Below are 25,023 nucleotides of genomic sequence, written 5' to 3'. Positions count from 1 at the left end.
TATAGTTAATCTTACCAAAATGAACATTAATTCATAATGTGCATGTCCTGAAAATTTGCTGTGTTCTCATAGTGTGTTAGCTTTGATAGTAAAATAAGTTTTCACCCAGATTTCCTCAAACATGTATTGTTCTATTTTTACCATGACACAAGAGCTGAGTTCTCCATCTGACAGGTAGAGTCTGGGTTCATGCTTCATACAAACTCATTTCTGCCACTCTAGGTGGTAATCTGTGGGGACAGAAATGATGCCATTCCCCATTTCCTGACTCTGGTGCCTACGCAGAGTGATATATTCATGGAGCCTTAACTTTACCTGGACCATTGGGTAGCCAACTGCATGCTTCTAGGCACTCTCTTGATGTTCAGAAATGCCATTTATATTCTGGCTCAAAAATTACTTTATACATTCTGAGAATAGCATATTGAAATGTCAGCCTTAGCAAAGACACTAGCAATTGACTGAATACCCAAAAGATAGTTTATTCATGCAAAAATATGAATGGGGGTGGAGAAGGGAAATGCATTTGATTACAAAATTCCAAATCCACAAGAGGAGCCAGTCTGCATTAGGCACAGGCCTGGATGGGGCCAAGACTTCTGACATTCTGGTTGACAATGTATAGTCCTCAGCATGAATACAACGGGAATTCAGGCCTATTTTCCTAATCCAGGCACACTGAGCATTTTAGAATCATAGGTAACCTTGCTTTACTTTAGCTTAGTTAATTGCTAGGTTTTCCATTGACAGAATTAAAATAGTTTCATGAAAATGCATATTTTTTCTCAGAGGACTTGTAGGATTGGATGCAAACATTTGTCAAAGTAAGATGCTGCTGAACTAAAGATTTAAGTGATTATATAATACATAAAATATCCGTTTCCAACCAGCACTCAAAGCTGACCTCTCAGCATTCCAGTCTCACAAGTGATCTTTCTTCTTCATCATAAAACAGATTTTATTTAATTTCTTTGCTTTATGCCATAAATACATGAGGGCAAACTCCCTTCATTTTTGCAGAACCCTCACTGTCTCTAATCCATCACTAAATTCTCTTTCCTGCAGTCAATGAATAATGGCCTGCTCAGTCAGAGCCCTTACCTTGAAAGAGCTAACTTAGTAGTTTGGGTTCATCAGAGCTTTTATAGAATACTTACACATAAATCATGTTAGTCCAAGTGGCTGCTAACTGAAAGTTTGGCAGTTCAAACCCACCAGCCGTTCCGTGGGAGAAAGATGTGGCGGTCTACAGCCTTGGAAGCTCTATGGGACAGTTCTGCTCTGTCCTGCAGGGTCACTATGAGTCAGAATTGACTCCACCACAGTGGGCTTGTTTTTTTTTTTTTTTTTTTGTCACCTGTCTGCTCTTCATTAAATCCTCACCAGGCCCAGATTACCCAATACGAAAGGTACACACCGGCCCAATTGTGCCTTCCCACCAACCTGAAGTGCACAATTTCACCTGTCCCCCACCATGTCAAAGATGTGGTGAAACCCATGTGAAATTAATCAGCACAGATTAGCAAATAGTACAATGAAGCCCATGTGTACCTTGCTCAATGCAAGCTGGTGCATACTGTGCCTACTGGTTAATTCACCCTGTCCTCACCAAGAACCTTTCCCACCTTGTCACACACACTCTTCGTTCTATCTATTACTTCTACCCTATGCCCCTGAAGTAGCTAAGCTTATGTCCATAATTTTAAATTTAGAGTACGTGACCGATGAAATAAAATGTGTCAAGAATTTATTTCCAAATGTACTAATGTCGAGAGGCTTAATAAGAAAAATTCAACTTCTGCCACCCTGGGAATCTTACCTTAGCTATTTGACATCAACAGTAATGTTGCTTTTCCATCTCTATCTAATAGGTCACTTTGCCTTGTTTGAGTAAATCAATAAAAAATATCAATTGAACACCTACCAAGCGTCAGGCACTGTTTCAGGCACTGCAAGTACTGTGATGAAAACGGAAGGGACGTTAGCTCCATGAGCTGCCCTTGAAATAGCTAATACTCCTTCTAAACATAATTTTGTCTTTACAAGTACAAGGAGACGTATTGAGAAAATACTTAAAAACAAACAACAAAAAAAAAACAAACCTATTGCCATCAAGTCTATTCCAACTCCTAGCGACCCTACAGGACAGAGTAGAACTGCCCCATAGTTTCCAAGGAACGCCTGGTGGATTCAAACTGCCTACCTTTTGGTTAGCAGCCGTAGCACTAGGCCACTGGGGTTTCTAAAAAATACTTAGACATCCCTAATAGATTATTTTTCTAATCAAATGAGAAAAGTGTTACTTTACTCACTTATTCAGATGGTATTCAGATGTGAAGCTTTACAATCGGATGCATAATACTAATCTTTGGCTAGCATAACGTTGTGAAATTTATATTGAGGGTCATGAAAACAATTATTGGTCATTTGGTAAAAGAATGAGAAAGGTTCTTAAAGCCTAGGACAAAAAAAGATAAGAGGAAAGGACAAAAAGTAAAAGACCCTTGAAAGCATTTCAGTAGATAGATGCTTTGGATAAGTAAGAGAATATCCTTGTAGAAATAGAGGTAAATTCCAAAAAAAAATTAGTGATCTGATGAACTAGTTAAACTAAAAACTCACATTCAGTATTTTATAAAAATATGTATGTAATTCATATATTTTATCCAGGGTATAGACTCTTCACAAAAATGTTACTTAAATGGTAAATACATATCATGGCATACCAAATACATATTTTTATGTCAAGGCAACAGAATTTGAATTTTTTTTTCTCTTTAACCTAACTTAACTGGTTAAATAGAAAAAAATAGAGTTTCTCAATTTGTCCTATGCCAGGGGTAATGCTGATTTAAGCTGCTCATCTACAGGCTATCATCTATAGCTCTCTATTTGGACTGTATTTTAATTCCCTATAGATTTCAACTAATTGACCTGGAGGGAAAGCTGAGTCTCTGTGACAATATGGTCTTCAGTCACCACTGCCAACATAAATAAATGGTTTCTCTCTGGATCTATCAAGAGTAATCTGAGTGGAATTTAAGTTTTTGATAGACTTTTAAAAATGAGCCCAGGCTTGAAATAATACCCTTTTCAACAAAAGGACATAGGGTTTAAGACAGCTAAGATTCATATAATAAAAAGTGTTTAGCCCTTTATATTGGAAATTGATTAGTTATCTTATTGGAGTCTGGGCAATTCTCAAATTAATTTATACGCTAATGATCTCAATATAATCTAACAGTAAACTTTATTATTTTAAGTGAATAAGAGTACCAAACCAGTCTAAAAAATGCTTTCCACTTAACAATTTTTTAAATGTTAATAAAAATAAGTTCGCTATTTGAATTTGAGTGTTTCCCTGAATCACTTGATCTATTTGAAAATAGTCATCCTTCTGAAATAGCGTTGTTGATTTTCATGCATATTAATTTCTGAGTTTTTTTTTTTTTCTTTTTATGACTGTCTATCCAAATCATTTTCTCTGTAAGGAGTTTAATTACCTCATCACTGATAATGCATTTTCTTCAAATTATGGTCTGCCTTCTTTTCCAATTCCCTGTATAAATTGTCCAAGTTAATATATTTTTTTAACTGTTTAAAAATAAACCTTGAAAACCTCAAAGGGGGAAGAAAAAAAGGTTTAGAACACAGCCAATGCCTAAGAGATAAATACACCCATACGACATGAGGCTAAGAATCAAAGCAATGCTATGATAGTACAAACAACATCAACAACCAGAATCTCATTTTTATTTGAAATAGGTAATTAATGCCAGAGTGTGCTCTCAATTTGAGCTTTCCAGATAACTATTTGAAGTTTCAATTCACACATAATTTTGATATAAACTTCTTGTTAGCTGCATAGATTGAATAATTGTGTACAATTAGACTATTTGAAATGTTGCTTCTTACACTATATGAACACATATTTGAGCAACAGATTACATAAAACGAACAGGTTTGGGTAGATTAATACAAAAGAAAATAATGACAAAACAGATGCCACTTCTTTTTTTTTTTTTTTTTTGAATTAATTTGATGCCGATTTCTTTATCACTTAGATAGGCAAGAATGAATTTATTGTTCTTGTATCTAATTTCCTAACTTAAAGTGTCAAGCACCTGTTAGGTGGTTTAGGTTAGGTAACTTGATATGGTGTTTAGACTTATATAGTTTATTGATGAATCTACTTATCTAAAGCTTTGAGTTAGGGCTTCCTGAGAATTTACAACTATTTTAGTGGAAAATGTCATTAAATTCAGCTATTCTCTTATAATAGCCAGAACACTTATACTTAGCTCACTATGTATCATAGTCTGAATTCATCCAAAAATGTATATTTAACAATGATTTATTCAATGCCTACTATGAGTAAAGTTATTATTGATCCGGACTAATCCAAGTGTGAATCCCGTCCCTGCCCTCAAGTATAACCTAAACCAAACCCATTGCTGTCCAGTCGATTCTGACTCACAGTGACTCTATAGAACAGAGTCCAGTTGCCCCATAGGGTTTCCAAGGAATGGCTGGTGGATTTGAACTGCTGACCTTTTGGTTTTAACCACTATGCCACCATGTACTTAAACCAAAACCCACTGCCTTCGAGTCAATTCTGACTTACAGCAACCCTATAGGACAGAGTAGAACTGCCCCATAGAGTTTCCAAGGAGTGCCTGGTGGATTTGAACTGCTGACCTCTTGGTTAGCAGCTGTAGCACTTAACCACTACGCCACCAGGGTTTCTGCCATGTACTTAAGTAGCCATAAAACAAGGTAGAAGGCAATTTGTCCTTAGAAATTTGATTTCACAGAAGAAATGATTTTCTTTGCAATAAAATAGGGTAAAGTCCATGGATAAGTTAATATTTGAGTAAGATATTAAGTAATCAGTAAGTTTGGTAAAACCCTGGTGGCGTAGTGGTTAAGAGCAACACCTGCTAACCAAAAGGTCTGTAGTTTGAATCTACCAGGCATTTCTTAGAGACTCTACAGGGCAGTTCTACTCTGTCCTATAGGGTCACTATGAATTGGAATTGACTTGACAGCAGTGGGTTTGGTTTTGGGTTTTTGGTCATGGGGACATCACCTGGAATGGTGTAAACTGTACGAAGGAGTTGCAAGGAACAATGTCAGAAAAGTGGGCATGATTCAAAATGGTATCACATGATTATGTAAAAAATAAATTATTATAGTCATTATATTAGAGATTTTTGGGGGGACAAAGAATTGAGAACTAGAAAACGGGATTTGGATTTGAAGTCTAGATAACTGTGGCCACTCTTTATGGGAGTAGCCTGTTTTTTTTTTTTAGGAAGAATCAAATAGAAAAACTTGTTCAATTTAGCATAATTTAGTCTACCCATTTTTGAGTAAAATTAAGAGAGAATATGCTTTTGGAAACAAAAAACAATTCTTCCTTTATATCAGTATCATTTTTAGAACAGCATGGGTAGAAAGAGCTTGATTTATATAAAATAAACTAGAAATAGTAATTTTAATACTAATGATAAAAAATTTTTTTTAATGATAGTAACTAATATTTATATATTGTTTACTAATAAAGCAGTGACTTTTCTAAGCCCATTACATGTAAGAGCTTGAGTTGCATGTATGTCCCCACTTTAAAAATTAGGCACAGAAAAATTAAGCAATTTTCTCAAGATAATGTAACAGGTAATTGTTAGAGAAGATATTTGAAGCCAGTAGGAAAATTATATTTTATTAGGCAAGAATTCACAAATAACCACCCAAGCCCAATAGGTAGCCAGTTATGGTTTAAAATTATTATCTTTAGAGAAAGTTTAAATGACGGTAGTTATAAGCACTTCCTATAGAGTTTTCTGGGAAAAGAGACTTAAAGGAAAAAAAAATCAATTATTTCTAGATTCTAAATGAAAAACAGATCATTAATGAAAGAAGAGCAAGGATGTGAATAATAATAATATTGTGCTTTAGTTATTTCTTTCTCATTTGTATTTTATTGATGTTTAATGTCTAGTGGGGATTTCACAAACATGTATTGATTCTTATTTGCCCAGAAACTAGCATCTATTTTAGATTCCAGATATCCCAGTAATAGTATTTTGCAAGTACGGCCTCAAATAATCCTGGATCCTCTGGGAAAATAGGGTATCTTTCCACTATAGGTCGGCAGTTTATCTCCCCTTAAATAGGTGAGCCATGAGCTTGTCATTTAATCAGATATAGTGTTTGGATTTTGCCAATAACAAACAATAATGTTCCCTTTTATTATAAAAATGATTGCCATGTAGCTCAATAATTTTCATTTCCATGTGGTAACAGGGAAATTGATCTGGCTAATTCAAATAAGTCAGTCATTTTTACCTTAAACTCAGTTAATTAGGATTTGTCCAGCACAAGCCCCTTTCCTTTTCTACTCCTAAGGAACATCATGGCTTAGGAGTGTTGGGGCATGAGGCATCTAAGTGAGGCTGGGGTAGTGAGGATCTAGTCCATGTTCCCCCCCGCCCCCCAGTGGTTTTTGCTGAGGACTAGTTAGTTCTTTCCAACAGGGATTGATTGTCCGCCTCAGTCCCCACAGCTGATTCAGAGGTACTCCCAGGGCTTCCACTTTTTAGGCATTCTGTATCTTCCTGTCACCAAATCAAGGATTCTTCAGATTCAATAGCCCATTCAGCCATCTCCATATCTATCTAGTTAGCATCAGGAATTCTCTGTTTGCCTTCTGAGAATCACTCTAGGGTTGTGTTGGTAGCCCGCCAGTTTATCCACCAACACTCTGCTCAGTCATGGCTATGTTGTCACTGTGGTACCACGTTTGATGATGGGATGCTCTGCCAGGTTATACCTTGAGAAACTGGGAGATATGTCCTTCTGCTTGGGGTCGCCCACAACCTTAATGGAGGTTCTGTCATTCTGCTTGGTTATACCTGCTCTAGGATGTTTTTTTGCCAATTCTTGTATTGTTATTAAATATATTTCCTCTTTTCTCATCTTTTTTTTTCATTGAACACAAACCTTTGAGATCATTTTCATAATATTCAGTATGCCGCATTTTCCAATCCAATTGTTTTCTATCATTTGTCTTTTACTTCAAAAAGTACATTATCTTATAAATATTCTTTACTTAAGGAAAAAAAGTAAAATCATCCTTAATAATGTTTAAAATTTAAAACTTCAAAAAAGTTATGTTCTTCATTTTATTTCATTATGCCTTTTGTGATTTTTGCAGTGCTTCCTTTGTTGTGCATGACAAACATGTGCTATTAAAAATGTGCCCATCTCTAAGTTTGTATGTGTCGCATACTCTATTTAGCTGTTAAAATTATTTCAGTTTTTTTTTTTCCAAAGTATAAATAGCTTGGCCAACGAACTGTCACAAAAGATATGTTGACGGTAATTAAAATGATTACGATTGAACCATGATTATGGTTGAATATTCAAAGTCACCCACGAAACAAGACTTAGGAAATATGATGGCATTTTTCAAATATCTGTTCTCCTTAGTTTGGCACTTTCTATGGATAAAGAAAATATATATTTTTTAATCCACAGTAACTTTTTTAGACCACTTAATATTACGCAACACATAAAAAAGGATCTGTTGTTAATACAGTGCCTCAAATGCCTAACAATATAAAAAACTAACTTGAAAGAGATGCTGGATTATTACTGGCCATATTTGGATCCAAATAATTGAATTGCAAATTAATTAAATAAAATTCAAAATAATAATCATATAATAAAGGCATAGAATAGTAATCATATAATAAAGGCATAGAATAGTAAATACACAGTTAATTTATTATGCTTTTTTTCTGATTTTAATCTAGAGCTCTTTCAGAATGAGTTGTACCCTCCAACTCACAATGCATTTAACACAATCTCTGTTGCAGGTTACTTAGTTATAGAAAATCCATCAAGTAAGTCTGTTAAACATCTTTTCTTTTTTTTTTGAATATTGACTTTCGATTCACCAACTTGGTGAATCTTAATGTGTGGTTCCTTTTTTCTGTGTTTGTTGGAAAAGCCTCCAAGCTGGATATAAATCATAAAAGCATGACCAATTGCATGGTAACTGGAGAAATGCTTTCTCTCTCTCTGGGGTGAAGCCTGCATGTCTGTATTTTAGCTTGGGAAGTAATACGGGGATATTTAACCTCCTTGGGGTTTAAAAACCGTGTCATTATGAGAATGAGGTCACTGCAATATTTTATATCTTCTAAAACCTCGTAATGTTTAAAATGTTTTCTGTATGACAAAGAAGTATTATGTGCTTCAGGATCCAATGATGATAACTTTATGCCCTTACATTTACTTGAAAAACTTTCTTCACTAAAATGTTTAATCATTCGTTAAAAAAAGTCACTTAAAATTTGAAGGAAATTTAGAACCATGAAAATGAAGAAAAGTGAACTTAAAGGAGAAAAGTTAATTTTGTAAATATGACAGAGTGACTTTAAAGGGTTGTGTTCTGTGTGGCTTTTACAACGTCCATTGTTCTTTAATTTGCTAATTGTATCACCAGCTAAAGCGAAGAATACAATCTAACATGATTCCATTTTATACCTTTCTTTACTTGGAGGCCAATAAGCAAGAAATCTTTCCTGCAACATGTTGAAGAGCTTTGCACAAACAACAACTTAAAGTTCCAAGAAGAATTTTCGGTATGTTACTAGCAGTTGTCACAACATTGCAAGCCCTCTAGTCGTTTCATGTGTCACATTTCACGTCCATTTTAAACATGCAAGGCCATGAAGGACTCTGGCCTTGATAATCAATACCCAATTACCAGGTTGATTGTTTGGACAGTAATGTTACACTGGGCGGCCTCTGGTGCAACCTGGCCAGAATTATTCACCTACTGTGTCAGGAAAAGTTGCTCCTCTTCAGACCTCCCCGGCAATGGCGGTCCAGCCTTGATTCTTCTCTGCTGTCTTGTTCAGCTACGGGGGCCAATCTAGAACACTGTATTCGTTAGTGTTTGCTAGTGTGTGGGTTTTAGATGATATTTTAAATGTGATTTTATATTTCAAACAATTATTATAGATTTGGACACCAAGTTACTTCATTTTAAATTGCTGCTTAGTTTATGTTATGGTGTAGGTGAACCTGAGAACAAATAGAACTTGATATTTCCATAAACTATAAAAATTTTGTTATTTTTAGAACTGTCAAAAAAAAAAAAATCTGATTAAATAATGTCCAGACCTCACATGGCCTATTTTTAAGCTCTTTATGTAATACATTATGGAAACTATATAAAATTAAGAAGTTGACATTTAAAAAAATTTAAAAGTTAGAATTTTATTGTTTTTAGCAGTTTACATATCTATAAAATTAAAATTATTTTTTGAAACACAAGGTAGATATCATATCAGCAAGCTATTTTAAGACTTTTAAGCATTTTTTCTAATTTAGATGATTTTATTTTATGGGAACAAAATAGATTCTTAAATGTCATCAAAAACTTTATTCCTTTTTTTTTTTTTCATGAAATTCTTTGTGAACTTATGAAACAAAGAATCAAACAATTGCCTTTAAAAATTCAGGATTATAATATTTCAGTCTCTTGGGGAATAATAACAAAAATGTGAGAAGATTAATGGTGTTCCCTGCAGTTTTTTGGTTATGCTACTTAAGTCATATTGGTCTGGACTTCACAAAATCAATGGCACCATAAAATTCTCCTTAGCATTTATACAGCAAGCATGCTCTACTTCTTAAGAGCAAAAGTGTAATTTCACCAGAATAGGAGCAAATATAATTACATTCCACATGACCGAGTAGATGAAAAGTTTTATTAGCAATAACATTTCACATATTATATATTATATTGAGAAAATCTCTAGTTTAGCTTATTTTTGAGATCGTGGTTTTAAAACCTTTTTTTTTTTTAACTAGTGTTTTATCTTAATGCTTTACGAAGTATTTTAAGCAAAATATTATGTTTTAATAGGCAAGTGTATAAAGCAAAATATTATGTCTTAATAGGCAAGTGTATATTTGGTGCATATATTTGATAATCCCTATACTCAAGTCCTATTCATTTGTATCTTAAACATTTATTAACTCCTATTATGTGATAGGCATTGTATTTGGCACATTGACTTAGTAGCTAAGTGACCTTGGGAAAATCACTTAAACTTCCTGTGTTGCAGTGTTCTCATTTGTTAAATGATAGTACCTGACTGGCTAAGTTGCAAATACTAAAACTATTAAATATATGCAATGCTTAGAAGAGTGACTGGCATAACATAATCTGTATTTTAATATTAACTTTTATGAAGTTGATTCCTACCATAAACAAGCCCGTATTATGATTAGAAACACATACATGTGTAAAAAATCATGAATGCACTGTATCAGGACCATGACAGAGATATGCATAAAAATGTGAGGGTCATTTTTTTTTTTTCTTTTATTTTACTTTAGATGAAGTTTTACAGAACAAACTAACTTCTCATTAAACTGTTAGTACACATATTGTTTTATAACATTGGTTAACAATCCCATGACACGTCAACACTCTCCCTTCTTAACCTTGGGCTCCCTATTACCAGCTTTCCTGTCCCCTCCTGCCTTCTTATCCTTGCCCGTGGGCTAGTGTGCCTCTTCAGTACCATTTTTTTTTTTTTTATGGGCCTGCCTAATCTTTGGCTGAAGGGTGAACCTCAGGAGTGACTTCATTATTGAGCTAAAAGGGTGTCCGGGGGCCACACTCTCTGGTTTTCTCCAGTCTCTGTCAGGCCAGTAAGCCTGGTCTTTTTTTGTGAGTTAGAATTTTCTACATTTTTCTCTAACTCTGCCTGGGATTCTCTATTGTGATCGCCGTCAGAGCAGTTAATGATGGTAGCTGCGTACCATACAGTTGTACTGGACTCAGTCTGATGGAGGCCATGGTAGATGTGGTTATTAGTCCTTTGGACTAATCTTGCCCTTGTATCTTTAGTTTTCTTCATTCTTCTTTGCTCCCAAAGGGGTGAGACCAGTGGAGTATCATAGATGACCTCTGAGATGTGAGGGTTATTTCTATTGTGGGTAGTTGTTAGGAAAGACGGCTAAAAAAGAATGACCTTTGAGATGGACTTTAGGATGAACAGAAGTTCAACAAGTAGGAAAAGGGAGAAACGTATTCCAGAAAAAGTGAATGAATGTGAAAGCATGACGGTGCAAAGTAGACCAAATCATCTGTGATTCCTTTAAAAGGAAAGGAAACAGGAAAAAGAGCGTATTAGGAGGAACTTTGAGGCCCTGTGTGCTTTGATAAGAATAAGCTTGTCAGTATAACATTATTATTCAAACAATCAACCTTGTGATTATTAACTATCAAGGCCAGAGTCATTTAAATCTATAAATGAAAAGTTTATGTAAAATAAGTACAAACTATAAACACCACTTTTCAGCCAATTTCCACATCCCCTTTCTTTCTCCTTGTTATCTTTCCGTCTTTTTCTTACAAATATGCTGGCATATACTCCTAAAACCTTGACACAAGAAAGCTGTTCTAGAATTCCTTACTTGGTTAAAAAATTTTTTCTAAGCCCTTGGTGCTAACATACCAGAATTCAGACACTTACACAGTCTCTCTCTTCTAACACATGCCCATATACAAATGACTGTCTGGGTTTTCTTCTTCAGAAAAAATAAGAGGAAAGGGAGAATTATCCAATTAAAAGAAATAGTGTACAATGATGTTGAAAAATTTTTAAAACACACTAATACTTCTTAAGGAATTTGACAAGTTGAGACTTATTTCTAAAATGGAAAATTTTAAATTCCATAAATGTAGATTATCAACTCAATAATAATGATCATATTTTCTTGCACTAGCCTTCTTAATGATACATTAGAAATAACAAGATAAATAGTTATCATGACTTTTCATCAAAATGTCAATAAGAGATTTCCTTGACCCCCCATCCTGTGTCTGACAATTCTTAATCACACCTTTGCGTTCACTGTCAGTTTAACAATGCGTACCGAGAACAGGAATTGACCTTTGGCATCTTCTCAAAATGACCGGTGTTGTACCAATTAATAGGCATGAAATCATACTGCCTCAGGAGAAAAAACAAAAAATAAATCACTGAACTCCCTTCCTCCTACTAAGTAGACATTAAAATATTAAATAATAGTCAATGTATACCTGAGGTGCCATTAGCATGTACAATTAACATGACTTCCATATCGTAGAGCTTTCTAAAGTACAAAGAAATTAACTCAGAGAGAGCCATAGCCCAACTGAAAATTTTTATTATGTTTATTTAAGTTAAATGTTGACATAAGCTCATCACCGTTAATTTGACCTTGTTTCTGCAGTTATGAGAAGTGTTTTCAACTTAAAATGGTTCAGAATAAAGAACTGCCTTTTACTAAGTGAACTTTCTTGCTTACCTCTTATTTATATTGCATTGTAAATTTAAAAATTGCAATTACTTTATTCCACAGGAATTACCAAAATTTCTTCAGGATCTTTCCTCAACTGATGCTGACCTACCCTGGAATAGAGCAAAAAACCGCTTCCCAAACGTAAAACCGTGTACGTTCACTAATTGTTTCTCATTTTGACTGTGAGGTGTTTTAAAATGACTACAAAATACATCTTAACATTTTTGCATTTCCTTTGATGTATTCTATTACATATTAAGTGAAGTAAATATGTATTCCATTAGCAGCAATTTTCAAATTGTATTTCTTTTGTTCTGTTCGTATTTATTAAAGTATATGATTCTCAAGTTCACACAAGGTTCACTTATGCAGGTGCAAGAAACTATAGACCTAATATTTGGTTAGCTTTGTTATTTAATCCAAGTGACAAACCTCCTGAAAACCCTGGTGGCAGAGTACTTAAGTGCTATGGTGACTAACCAAAAGGTAGGCAGTTCAAATCCACCAGGTACTCCTTGAAAACTCTATGGGGCAGTTCTACTCTGTCCTATAGGGTCACTATGAGTCTAAATTGACTCCACGGCAAAGGGTTTTTGGTTTGGTTTATAGGCCTAGTTCTCAAATGAAAAGAGAAAATTTGCATATAACCTTGTACATTAGTTACGCTTAAGAGCCTGGCGAGGCTTCATTATGAGTATAAAAAGTACATTGCAAAATATCCATTGAAGTTCAGAGTAATATGTGCTTTCCAGGATTGGCTTTTTTAAAGGAGAAAGAGGTGTGCCTCACCAAAGTAAACACACTTTCATTCTTCCATCAGTAAGAAAGAAACAGCATTATTGTTTTAAGAATTAACGATGAGGTGAAAGGGAGAAGATGGAATTCCTCAGTGAAAAACAGCTATATGTTTGATATTACATTTTTTGAACAGATATTCCAACTGTCTAAACAATACACAGTTTATATTATGAAATGCGAATGTGATTATTTTTGAGGTTATAAACTCTATCAATACTGCTTCAAAAATCTAAAGTTTTTAAATATCCTCAATTTTAAAGTTAGCATATATATGTTTTTTTCTAATTTCTATCTTTTCAAAAAGGTATTGGAGAAAGTTCTGCATTTCTTAAAAATTGAACTCTTTTGTCAAGAAAGACGTGGGCTTAGAGAAGGATATAATCACAGAATGTAAAATCATAAATGATACAGATAGGAAGAAAATGGACCAAATTCTGACATTCTAGAATTAGAGTATAACTGATGCGTGAGAGAAAATAGATTTAGGGAAACATGATATAAACCAAACTTGTTGCCATCGAGCCTACTCCAACTCATAGCGACCCTATAGGAGAGAATAGAACTGATGCATAGGGTTTCTAAGGAGCAGCTGGTGGATTCGAACTGCTGACCTTTTGGTTAGCAGCTGGGCTCTTAACCACTGTGCCAGTAAACTAATGGAACCTTTTAATACACCTCCTCCTCTCTTATTGACTATCTTGTATCTTGTATCTTGACAATAGAAAAAATCTACTATCTGACTATTTTTTCACATTAATGACGTACATCTGTCAGTAACAAATGCTGAGGTGCGAGAGAAACGCTGGCTGTGATGATTAAAGTTATGTGTCAACTTGGCTGAGGAAACATTATTCTCAGTGGTTTGTAATGATGTAATTTGGCAGCTACGTAACGATGTAGTCATTCTCCATTTTGTGATCTGATGTGGTCATCCTCCATTTTCACATAACACCAGTTTTTGCATAACAACCTGCTTTGGAATCTAAACATGTGGATAAGTGAGGAGTGGGGCGTACCTAAGAACTCGAAAGGCTAAAAATATGAATAGTTTTAACCACCTAAATCGTTTCTGTAACATGACAAATCATAAGTAAATGACTTTAAATATAAGTGGACAAATAAGATATTGTTATAGGAAATAAGAAATGTTACTGATCCATCTCTAAATTTCTAAGACCGTGACCTTTCTTAATATGTCTTTTTGTCCTCCCTTTTGGAGAGGTAACCTGAGTTGAATGCATCATAAGTTTAAGAGCTATGGAAATTTTCTTGTTTTTATATTAATCTAAATTTCTTCCAAACTGTATACTTCATGCTTTTCAGTGGTATTCTGTGAAAATAAATACTATCACCTATAAACTAGATATTATTAAAGGACATTTACTTTGGAATATTTAGTATTTAATTATAATTGTCTATATGGTTGAAGTAACTTATAATATATCTGATGTGAATCCAGATAATAATGTCTTTAGATTTTAATAATAAAAGAATGAAAAGTCACATTTCAAAATATCTTTCTAAAAGCTCGCATATTTACATTTTAAATTAGACACTCTTTGGTCCTTTATGTCATAGAAATAAGTTAGAGGTATTTTATATATTATATAATATAGGATAGAAAGAGAGTAAGAGTGGTCAATGTAACTAAATAAACAGCCTTTAAAGCAACAAAAAAGAACTAAGGAGGATGATTACCTTAACTCTGTATATCTCAGGCTAAGACAAAAAAAAATTGTTAAAGATGAAATTATGTTGTAAATGGAGGATAATCAGAAATATTAGAACAAGCATTGTATGCATGTTGTTCATCTTTTCTGGAGTCATATGGGTAATGTTCAATTGTTATATGCCTTTTTCTGGATTTCAGTACAGAAGTTTTAGTAATTTTTTTTTAATGATATATTACATCTACATCCAATATCCTTTCATGGATTTGTAGGGGAAAGTTTTTTCTTAACTGTTCCCTGAAAGATTTGGTGGTCCTATAAGAGAGAATTTCATTAGGTATAATTTTATACTTTTAAAGAATTTCATTATTAGAATAGTTTAGTAATTCAACTAACACTACCACCTGCTGTATAATAAATACCTGATGAATATGTAGGTTAACCAGACTTCAGGGGTTAGCATCCTGTTTACCAACCAACTACTTTGGTAACAGTTGCCATTGAGTTAATTCTGACTCAAAATGGCCCCATGTGTGTCAGAGTAGAACTGTGCACCACAGGGTTTTCAGTGGCTCATTTTTTGGAAGTAGATCGCCAGGCATTTCTTCTGAAGCTCTTCTGTGTGGACTCTAACTGCTAAGTTTTCAGTTAGCAGCTGAGACGTTAACTGTTTGTACCAGCCAGGGACTCCACTGTTTTGGTAACACTGGCCATCTCTTTCAGTGGTCTCCACCTCGTTATTGTGAGGATTAGATGAAACAATCCTATCAATCATATAGCCCAGTACTGGAACACCAGAAGCACTCAATAAATGTTAGTTTTTAATGAGAGTTAGTAATCACTAAATCTCTTACTTTTAAAAGCTGCTAACATTCTGGGTGAAAAAGATTTAGCCACAGACCCTTAGGGTCTGCAGTCTGAAGATAACAAGCCCACTTCCCTAGCCTGGGCTAGAAGTCAAACTGCAAAGTTACAGCCACTTTGTGGGCTAGTACATTCCTCCCCACCCCCCGCCACACACACATAACAAACCAACTGTAATGTTTAGACTAACTGTTCTCCCATTGTGCTGGCAGAGGACCCATGAAGATGAAGAAACACATTTTTATTTTCCCATAGAGAGTGAATTCATTTTAATAGAGTCTAAATTTTTTTTTAAATTTTAGCCAGAGTCAGCTAAGTGAAGTGCATTGTTTCCCCTGAGTAATGTAGGAAGTAGGATTTCAAATATCTCAGTACATTTTAGAAGATATTAGCTTACAGGGCTTTAAGATACTAGAATTAGCAGCAAATGCTTGCAGAGGAGATTTCCAAATCTCCGTTTGACAGGAAACTCTATGACCTTCAGAAGTGTTCTAACACCATGAAGAAAAGTTTAGCTTGTTGTCGTCTCCGATAGTTATAAGAAAGCGTATCAAGTGAATAAAAACACCATGGTTTCCCTTCATTAGTTACAGGACTAGCCACAATGCTATTAAAAATAGTTTTTAATATCATTTAAAAATCAAAATATTTGGGACATGAATCATTTGTAAAACTTTTGCTTAAACATTTCCTGTCTCAAAATCTAAGCATGTCAGGTCAGGTAATTGCAATTACTAACAAGAAAGGTAATTCATTTTAACATATGTGATTAAGTTTTAAGAGCATGAGCCCAATGAGACACTAATGTATATTCAGCGTTTGCTATGAGCTTTCTTATATGAAACTCATATTTTCCTCATGAGTATTAAAAAGTAAACATTATAACTGCATTTTATAGTCAAAGTAACTAAGGAGCAGAGAATTTTAAGCAATTCACCCAAACCTGTATGCAGGGTGTGTAGATCATCTGCAATTTAAACCCAATCCCATTACCCATTACCCTCCACTTTCCATTAAGGTTTTAGAAAAAAAAAAAAAAACCCTTAAAAACAGAACCTTTAAAATAATTAAGCAGTGATAGATATTTTATATCACTTCCATGTCTAGTTAAAAACAGTACCAGATATTTGAATTGTAATATAAATTCGGTAAAAATTCTTAGGAAAAAATAATTTTGACATGTTTCATTGAAAGAGAAATAATGGGTAGGGGGTGTGTAATTTTACCAGCTCTTGAAATATTCTAGAGTACAATAATTAAAAATTTGGCATTAAAGAAAAAATAGTCAAATAAAGAGAATGAATAAAAGTCAGATAAAAAAAAAAAAAGACGAGAATAAATATTTTAGAAATAGACTTAAATGCATAGAGAAATCTACTGTATGATGTAGTGGTGATCTGAATCAGGAAAGCAAGATGAAATATTCAAAAATCAGGACTGTTCATTGTCCTAAAAATTCTGAAAATATACACAAGGACTTATTAATAATCATTATCTCTAAAAGGTAGTGAAAATATGGAATAATAGGAAACTTCTTTAACTTTACAGCTATCTATAATGTTGGAATGTTATATACTTCTTTGTATTATTTTTATGATAAAAATCAGCAGCAATTTAAAAAGTGAATTAGCATTGATTCCCTATATTTTCTTCTAGATAATAATAACAGAGTGAAACTGGCAGCTGATACGAGTGTTCCAGGATCCGACTATATTAATGCCAGCTATGTTTCTGTAAGTTACTATTTATATACATATTTTTTTAATAAAAATAAAGATTAAAATTATATTATGCTTTTAACTACTTAAAGCAACAAATTCATTACCACCTGCATGGATCTTAACATGTCAATTACTTACAAAACTCTATATACCCCTTGGAGATGGCACTGGGTTATATACCCCTATTTTATAGATGGGGTAATGGAGGCTCTTTGCAACTTGTCAACCATCACTTAATGAGTAAGCAGCAGACTTACAACTTCAGAGTACATTTCCTGGTTCTTTTACTGACTTATTTCCTTCATCAATGTCCGTGTAGTCTCTGTAGACAATGAAGTCTGCCAGACTCTCTTTCAAAGAAAAATTAGTCAAATGGACAATCATGTTTATACAGTATAAAAACCTATTATGCTTTCCTTCTCTTCTACATGTGCAGTCTTTGGGGGGCAATGATATCTTCTTTTTTCTATCCTCAGCTACTTGTAGAATGTGTACTCTATTGTAGCTACTCAATAAATGCATCTTAAATTAATCAACCAGGAGAGTTGTGTCACAACCTTGCACATCGTAGATAATAAATGGTTGTTGATAATAAATGGTTGAGGTGGATTGAGAATTAAATGAAACTAAATTATTTGGGGGGATCTCTCTCTCTCTCCCTCTCCATGGCTCTTTTGTTCTCCAGTGCTTATCACTGTCATCTGTTGTTGTTGTTAGCTGCTGTGCCCAATGCCATGCCCAATGGAACGAAATGCTGCCCAGTCCTATGCCATCCCCATGATTGGTTACAAATTGGGCTGTTGTGATCCATGGGGTTTTCATTAGCTCATTTTCAGAATTAGATCAGCAGACGTTTCTTTGTAATCTGGCTAAGACTGAAAGCTCTACTGAAACCTGTTCAGCACCATAGCAACACACAGGCCTCCACTGACAGATGGAGGTGACTGTGCACGAGGTGCATTGGCCAGGAGTCAAAACTGGGTCTTCCACATGGAAGCTGAGATTCTACCTCTGAACCACCAATGGCCTCCCATCACTATCATTAAAAAAAAAAAGTTGCCCTCAAGTTCACCAAAAGCCAAGGCATCTATGGGTGGATTCAAACTGTCAACTGAGCACTTAACTGTTTGCACCACCAAAGGACTCATCACTATCATAGGTGCATGGAAATCTTATATGCATCCAAGCCCTTTACTCCATTCATCTTGGAACTCTTCTAAAAAATTTCTGATAACTAAATATTAGCCTCTCCTAGCATTGGTCATACATTTCCTCCTAAAGCAAGTAATTCTCTCTCTGAATAAATTTATTATTTCCTGCCGACCCTCCCATAGGTCTTTTATATTTTTCTTATTCACGGGTCTTTTCTCACAAGCCTGCCATTTCTTTCAGTTCCATTGTGGCTCTTATGTGATTCTCCATCCCTTCCCCCAACATCAAACACACATGTCCAATGTTTTATTCCCTCCCAATCTTGCTGAAGGAAATAAGCACAAAAAATAATTCATTCTTAATTGTATAGTGTTTGATAATGGTTTCAAAATTACATTCCAATATTGTTTCTTATTGTCAAAATAGTGAATAATGGGAGAGTTTAAGACTTCTTAACAGAGGATGTGAGAAGGGTTTTGGGGAAGTTGAGGCATCCTTTGAATTTCATCCCTTTTTATGTTAGAGCTCTGAATCACGTAAATTTTCTATTTTGATAGCATATTTTATTCATTTATAAAATGATTGCTTTTAAAGTATAATTCCTCTCTAAACATTTTGGTGAAATCTTATGCTTACTAATTTCCATTGTAGCCTAAACTCTACAGCATGCTGAGGTTTAACTTTGATTTACGTGTGATATACATATGCATTTAGATACTTAAATTTATTCATTGCTCTAATAATCAGATGTCTTGAGATATCATAGAATAGGATAAAGGATAACTGGCTGTATTGGTGACCTATTGATTTGTACCATTTTTATACTCCAATAAACAGATACAAATGAATAGCTCATATTCTCTAATGCTCCACCAGATATGAGACGGCAGTAAAGTACATGGATATTATTAGGAAAGAAACCAGACATTTTTTGTAGCTGTAACTGAACCTTACAGATTACATAAGCAAAGGAATATTCATGAGCCCCTAGTGCTTCCTCTAAATATTATAGGTTGTTCCGACACAGTATGCTCAGATGACAATGCAATATAAGCAGTAAACTAGGAAGCCTGAGATATGTGTTCTGCTTTAATCGAGCAATGTTGGTATATAATAAATCCCATAACAAAGCCATATGTAATAATATGCATAATTATTACTGAGCTCCATGGTAAGCAGGCCCAGATGAAATGCATTTGACATTAAGACAGGTTTCGGTATTAGGGCAGGAAGAATATTGCTTTGCTCTTACTTTTTAAGGAAATCTTTGCTTGGGATGTTAGGGATGAACTGAGGAAGAAGAGATTGCATCCCAGTAAATGCTTACTAACTGCAAATTTAGTTCAGAAATGTTATCAAGAGAGATAAGCTTTTGATTTTAGGGGCAAGAGGAGGGCCCCAAGCCCTCAAAATTATGTCTCCTGTTAACCTGAAATAACTAAAATTACTTTTACTTGAGGACAGCTTTTAGCATAATTAGAGATTAAAGACTAAAATGTAAATGAATTGTAGTAACATCAGCAGTGTCATATTTGTTCCTACTTTGATAAATGATTATAGTACCAAAGGCTGTAAGCCCTTGAAAATGTGAGATGCAAATGACTAGGAGAAACATTTTATAAACTAATCAATTAAAATTAATTGTCCTCTCTTCTTTAGTCACTCCACACTTTATATATCTAGCATAGTCTTTGTTATATTCTAATTGCCTGTCTTCTCTGTGAGGAAGACTGTATGAAGATGAGTTCTTATTTAAGTACCTTAAGATGGTGATTTGGTTTTCATGATCTTAATATCAGCCACTCAGTTTGCATCGAGGACTCACTGAGTGCACACATGTAATAACGTACCATATGATAAATTGTGAACACCATCCAGAAGGATACTAGGTAGTTGGGGAGAGTTTAAGATGAAGAATCTCTGCCCTCAATGGCATTATAATCTTGTAGGGGTAAAAATTAATATATAAAATTAATAAATATACATGTACAGAGAGAGAGAATATATAGACACAAACATTTGTACATTTATATATTTATATGTGTATGGGGCCTCTATAAGTCGGAATGAACTTGACAACAACAACATATATGTATATATACATCATTATCAATGACTACCACATTTTCTTTAGCATAATAATCAAAGCAATTGAATTAACCACAAGCTACAAACTTCACATTTTTTTTCCCTAGAGCTAAGCCTAGTTTCTGATATGCATAAATAAAGAGAAGCTGTTCAAGGATATTGGTAGGCACCAAGGTGCTTTTATCTACTGTATAATATGGATAACCTTTAATGTAAAAACACTTTGTATGTTTATTAAAAAAAAAAAACTTACATTTATATTTAAACCTTAAACCTGTTGCCATCGAGTTGATTCTGCCTCACAGCGACCCTGTAGAACAGTGTAGAACTACTCCATAGGGTTTCCAAGGAACAGCTCGTGAATTTGAACTGCCAATACCTTTTAATTAGCAGGTGAGCTATTAACCACTGCGCCACCATGGCTCCTACATTTATATAGCTCCTCAAAAATTTTAAAGCAATTTTCACGTTCACTGTTTCCTGAATAGTCCTATCTGAGCTGTGCAAGAAAATAACAATTGCCTGTGATTTATAATTAGGAAAATGAGGACTATTTCATTTAAGTGGCTTTCTCAAAGTTATATACTATTATGGGGCAAACAAAAACCAGAGTTTCAGTCTTTAATTCTGTACATAGTTTTTATTATCTATATTTAACGCCTTCTTTCATACCAAACCCAAAAAAACCAAACCCAGTGCCGTCGAGTGGATTCCAACTCATACAATTTTAATAAAAACTCTTTATTTTCACTAAACTAAATATTAGAATGAGAAATATACAGATACTGTGTATACTCACCCACGGGATACAATTGAATAACTGGCAGAGATTAGAATAAAACAAAAAATACTGATTCACAAGCAGTATAATATATGCTTAAATTGCTTTTATAGCATGTAGTCCTACAACAATGCCTGGGATTTTGTAGGTACTTAATCATTTTTGACTAAGTAAGTTCATAAAAAGGGGCATTATGTTTAAGTGGGTAAGTGCATATGCTTCAGAATATAGATGGACCTGCGTTCAAACCCCTTCTCTGCCACTTTGTAGGTATATAACCTTAAACTCTCTGATTAAAGTTTCTATATCTATCAAGTAGGAATAATAATACCCTCCCTGAAGGCACCCTCGGGGATTAAAGAAAATAATGTGTATATATTTTTTTGTGTGTGTATAAGCAGCTAATCATATCACAGATACCTCAAGAGCACTTAATAAATGCATGTTTTTTGTTTTTGATCTTGAGTGGTAGTAGCATCTACACGTTTCTGATTGATACCATATTTTTACACAAATAGTGGCACCTTCTATGTTTGTTGGCCAACTGCTTCCTCCCCGCACAAGTATTTTCATAAGCATGCTATGAAAACATCTCGTGGGAGGAAGGTGCAGCTGGCAAACAAATGTAGAAAGCACACATTATTTGCATAAAAATACAATAGTCCCAAAAGCAATGTTTGAGCTAATTCAAGGGTTGCAGTGACCTCCTAGGACACCCTGGTGGTGTAGTGGTTAAGTACTGTGGCTACTAACGGAGAGATTGGCGGTTCGAATCCACCATGCGCTCCTTGGAAACTCTATGGGGGCAGTTCTACTCTGTCCTGTAGGGTTGCTATGAGTTGGAATCGACTTGATGGCAGCGGGTTTGGTTTTGGGTTTAATGACCTCCTATGGTCATTTTTTATGGTCAAAGATCATAATGAGAGTTGACATGTGCAATAAAACTTGCACTTTTTCCCAATTATCATAGAGATTTAAAAGCCAGAAAAACTCTATATTCCAAATAAAGGACAAAATTACAGACAAAAAGAAGTTTATTCTCAGAAAAAGTCAAATGTTTACATACAAATATTCAAAAGCAGAGGCAGAAATGGTAAACAGAACTGGCGTTTTCCTCCATTTTCATAACATATGTTAAAAGTGCCTCTTATAATATATGATCCATATGATTATATTTGTCTTGAATGAATGCCAAGTCTACTTTTCCTTTCCCTAAAACAAAGTTGACTTTACAGAAAAATAATTTAAATGTATCTTAGCATCTCTATGTGGGGATCAAGAGAAAAAATTAATGTGACCATATAAAGATATATTTAAATGACATCTGTTACATCCATGTATGGTTTTTATGAAGAAATGTAAAACAAGGTTTTTAAAGAATGTTTATTATTCTGGAAAATATAGATCATATACTAAATTTATAACTAGTGGTAAAAAAAATTATAGAGAGAATAATCCCATTTATATGTATGGGTGTGTGTATCATATTATACAGTATAATATATGGTATATCCCACTGCAGTTGAGTCAATTCCAACTCATAGCAGAGTAGAACTGCCCCACAGGGTTTCTAAGGCAATAAATCTTTACAGAAGCAGACTGCCACATCTTTCCCCTGTAGAGTGGCTGGTGGGTTCAAACTATCGACATTTCAGTTAGTAGCTGAGCATTTTAACCACTGTGCCACCAGGGATCCTTATATGGTATATAGTATATAGTCTATATTACTCTAAATGGAACCTGATTCTCTACTGAGGATATTGCTTTCTTGGCAGTGCTCATCAGTGAATTTGTATTCTCCACCACGTTCACTTAGTATGATGTTATTGCTAAGTGCCATCGAGTTGGTTCTGACTCATAGAGACCATATGTACAACACAACGAGACACTGCCCAGTCCTCCACCATCCTCACAATCCTTATTATGCTTGAGCCCATTGTTGCAGCCACTGTATCAGTCCATCTCCTTGAGGGTCTTCCTCTTTTTCACTGACCCTCTACTTTACCAAGCATAATATCCTTCTCCAGGGACTGATCCCTCCTGATAACATGTCCAGAGTACGTGAGATGAAGTCTCACTATCCTTGCTTCTCAGGAGCATTCTGGTTGTACTTCTTCTTAGACAGATTTGTTCATTCTTTTGGCAATATTTTTCGCCAACACCACAATTCACAGGTGTCAATTCTTCTTTGGTCTTCTTTATTCATTGCCCAGCTTTTGCATGCATATGAGGCAATTAAAAACACCATGGCTTGGGTCAGGTGCACCTTAGTCTTCAAGGCAATAGCTTTGCTTTTCAACACTTTAAACGTGTCTTTTGCAACAGATTTGCCAAATGCCACTTCCAGGTCATTCCCTCTCCCTCCTCTCTAAAACCCCATAGTTTGAATTCATGACATCAAGTGTATATACTACCCACTATTCTTCTTTTTCAAAGTTATCTATCATCTCCTGAGTCATTCCCCTTCATTTCTTAAAGATTTAGCCCCAGGATCACTGTCCCTTTCTCAACACTACTTATGCCATAATTCTTGGTGATGTCAAAGTCCATATAGAATATCCATTCCCTTGCCTATCACTTCCTTGGTCTTCTCTTCCAATGACTTGCCCTCCATTTGACCTCATTACGTCCTCCCATGTTCATACCCTGGACCTTATTACCCCCAACAATTGCAGCCTCAGTTGTCCTGACCTATATGTAGTCCATTGATCCTATCATACTTTTGATTTTCTTTACCCCATTTAAGATCTCACTTTCTACTTTGCTTAATTTAAATTTCATGTTCCTTTCTTTTGTTCCTTCTGTTGTATATACCCTCAACTCTCCAATCTCAATCCCTTGATCAATCTCCAAACTTTGTTAACTCAAACTCTCCACAGATTCTACTTTGTGCCACAGGATAAGAATGAAGAAAAACTCACGACCATACTAATGTGTCTTACCTTAAACTCATGACCATTAACCTCCAAGAGACCTTTAATCATTTTACATTCTCCTAATCCCTAATGCATTCAATATACCACTCTCCTGGACTATTATTTGTTCATTTTCTGTTCTCTAACCTCTAGTACCGCATCCCTCATTTTCACTCACATCTGATGGCCTTGCTTATTAATACGCTGATAAAATGGAAGTAGTTAGAAAAGAACTATCATAAAGTTTCTCACCTATACTCATCTGTGTGCATTACTCAGCCTTCCTTCTTGTGTCTTTAGATTAACTGTCCATGTCCCAACTCAGTTGCTGTCCAGTAGACTCCAACTCATGCTGACCCCATGTGTCAGAATAGAGCTGTGGCCCATAGGATTTTCAATGGTTAAATTTTTGTAAGTACATCATCAAGTCTTTCTTCCGAGACAGCTCTGGGCAGACTAGAACCTCCAACCTTTTGGTTAGCAGCCCAGTACATTAACCATTTGCATCACCCAGGGACTCCATCATGTCCCTAGGGACAGCTAGTCCTTCCACTTGGGCACTAGATGGCAACTCCCCCTGTTTCTCAAGGACATGGTTTGAGAAATTCTCTCTCCTGCATCATCAGTTTGACTCTCCTAGGAGCCAAATAAACATATTG

The 25,023-nt window shown here is 34.8% G+C and overlaps 1 protein-coding gene across 1 annotated transcript in view; it reads left to right on the top strand.

Moving 5' to 3' along the window:
* Positions 1–25,023, top strand: part of PTPRQ (protein tyrosine phosphatase receptor type Q) — a 253,770-nt gene that overhangs the window by 212,128 nt on the left and 16,619 nt on the right. Inside the window, 4 exon segments of the mRNA XM_003405222.4 lie at positions 7,881–7,907; positions 8,570–8,651; positions 12,436–12,526; positions 17,364–17,440. Of these exon segments, the coding sequence (XP_003405270.2) occupies positions 7,881–7,907; positions 8,570–8,651; positions 12,436–12,526; positions 17,364–17,440 (277 nt within the window).

The sequence above is a fragment of the Loxodonta africana genome, chromosome 4, assembly GCF_030014295.1.
Source record: "Loxodonta africana isolate mLoxAfr1 chromosome 4, mLoxAfr1.hap2, whole genome shotgun sequence".
NCBI classification, from domain to species: Eukaryota; Metazoa; Chordata; class Mammalia; order Proboscidea; family Elephantidae; genus Loxodonta; species Loxodonta africana.
Note: the sequence above shows the minus strand (reverse complement) of the source record. Positions and strands in the feature narration are given on the sequence as shown.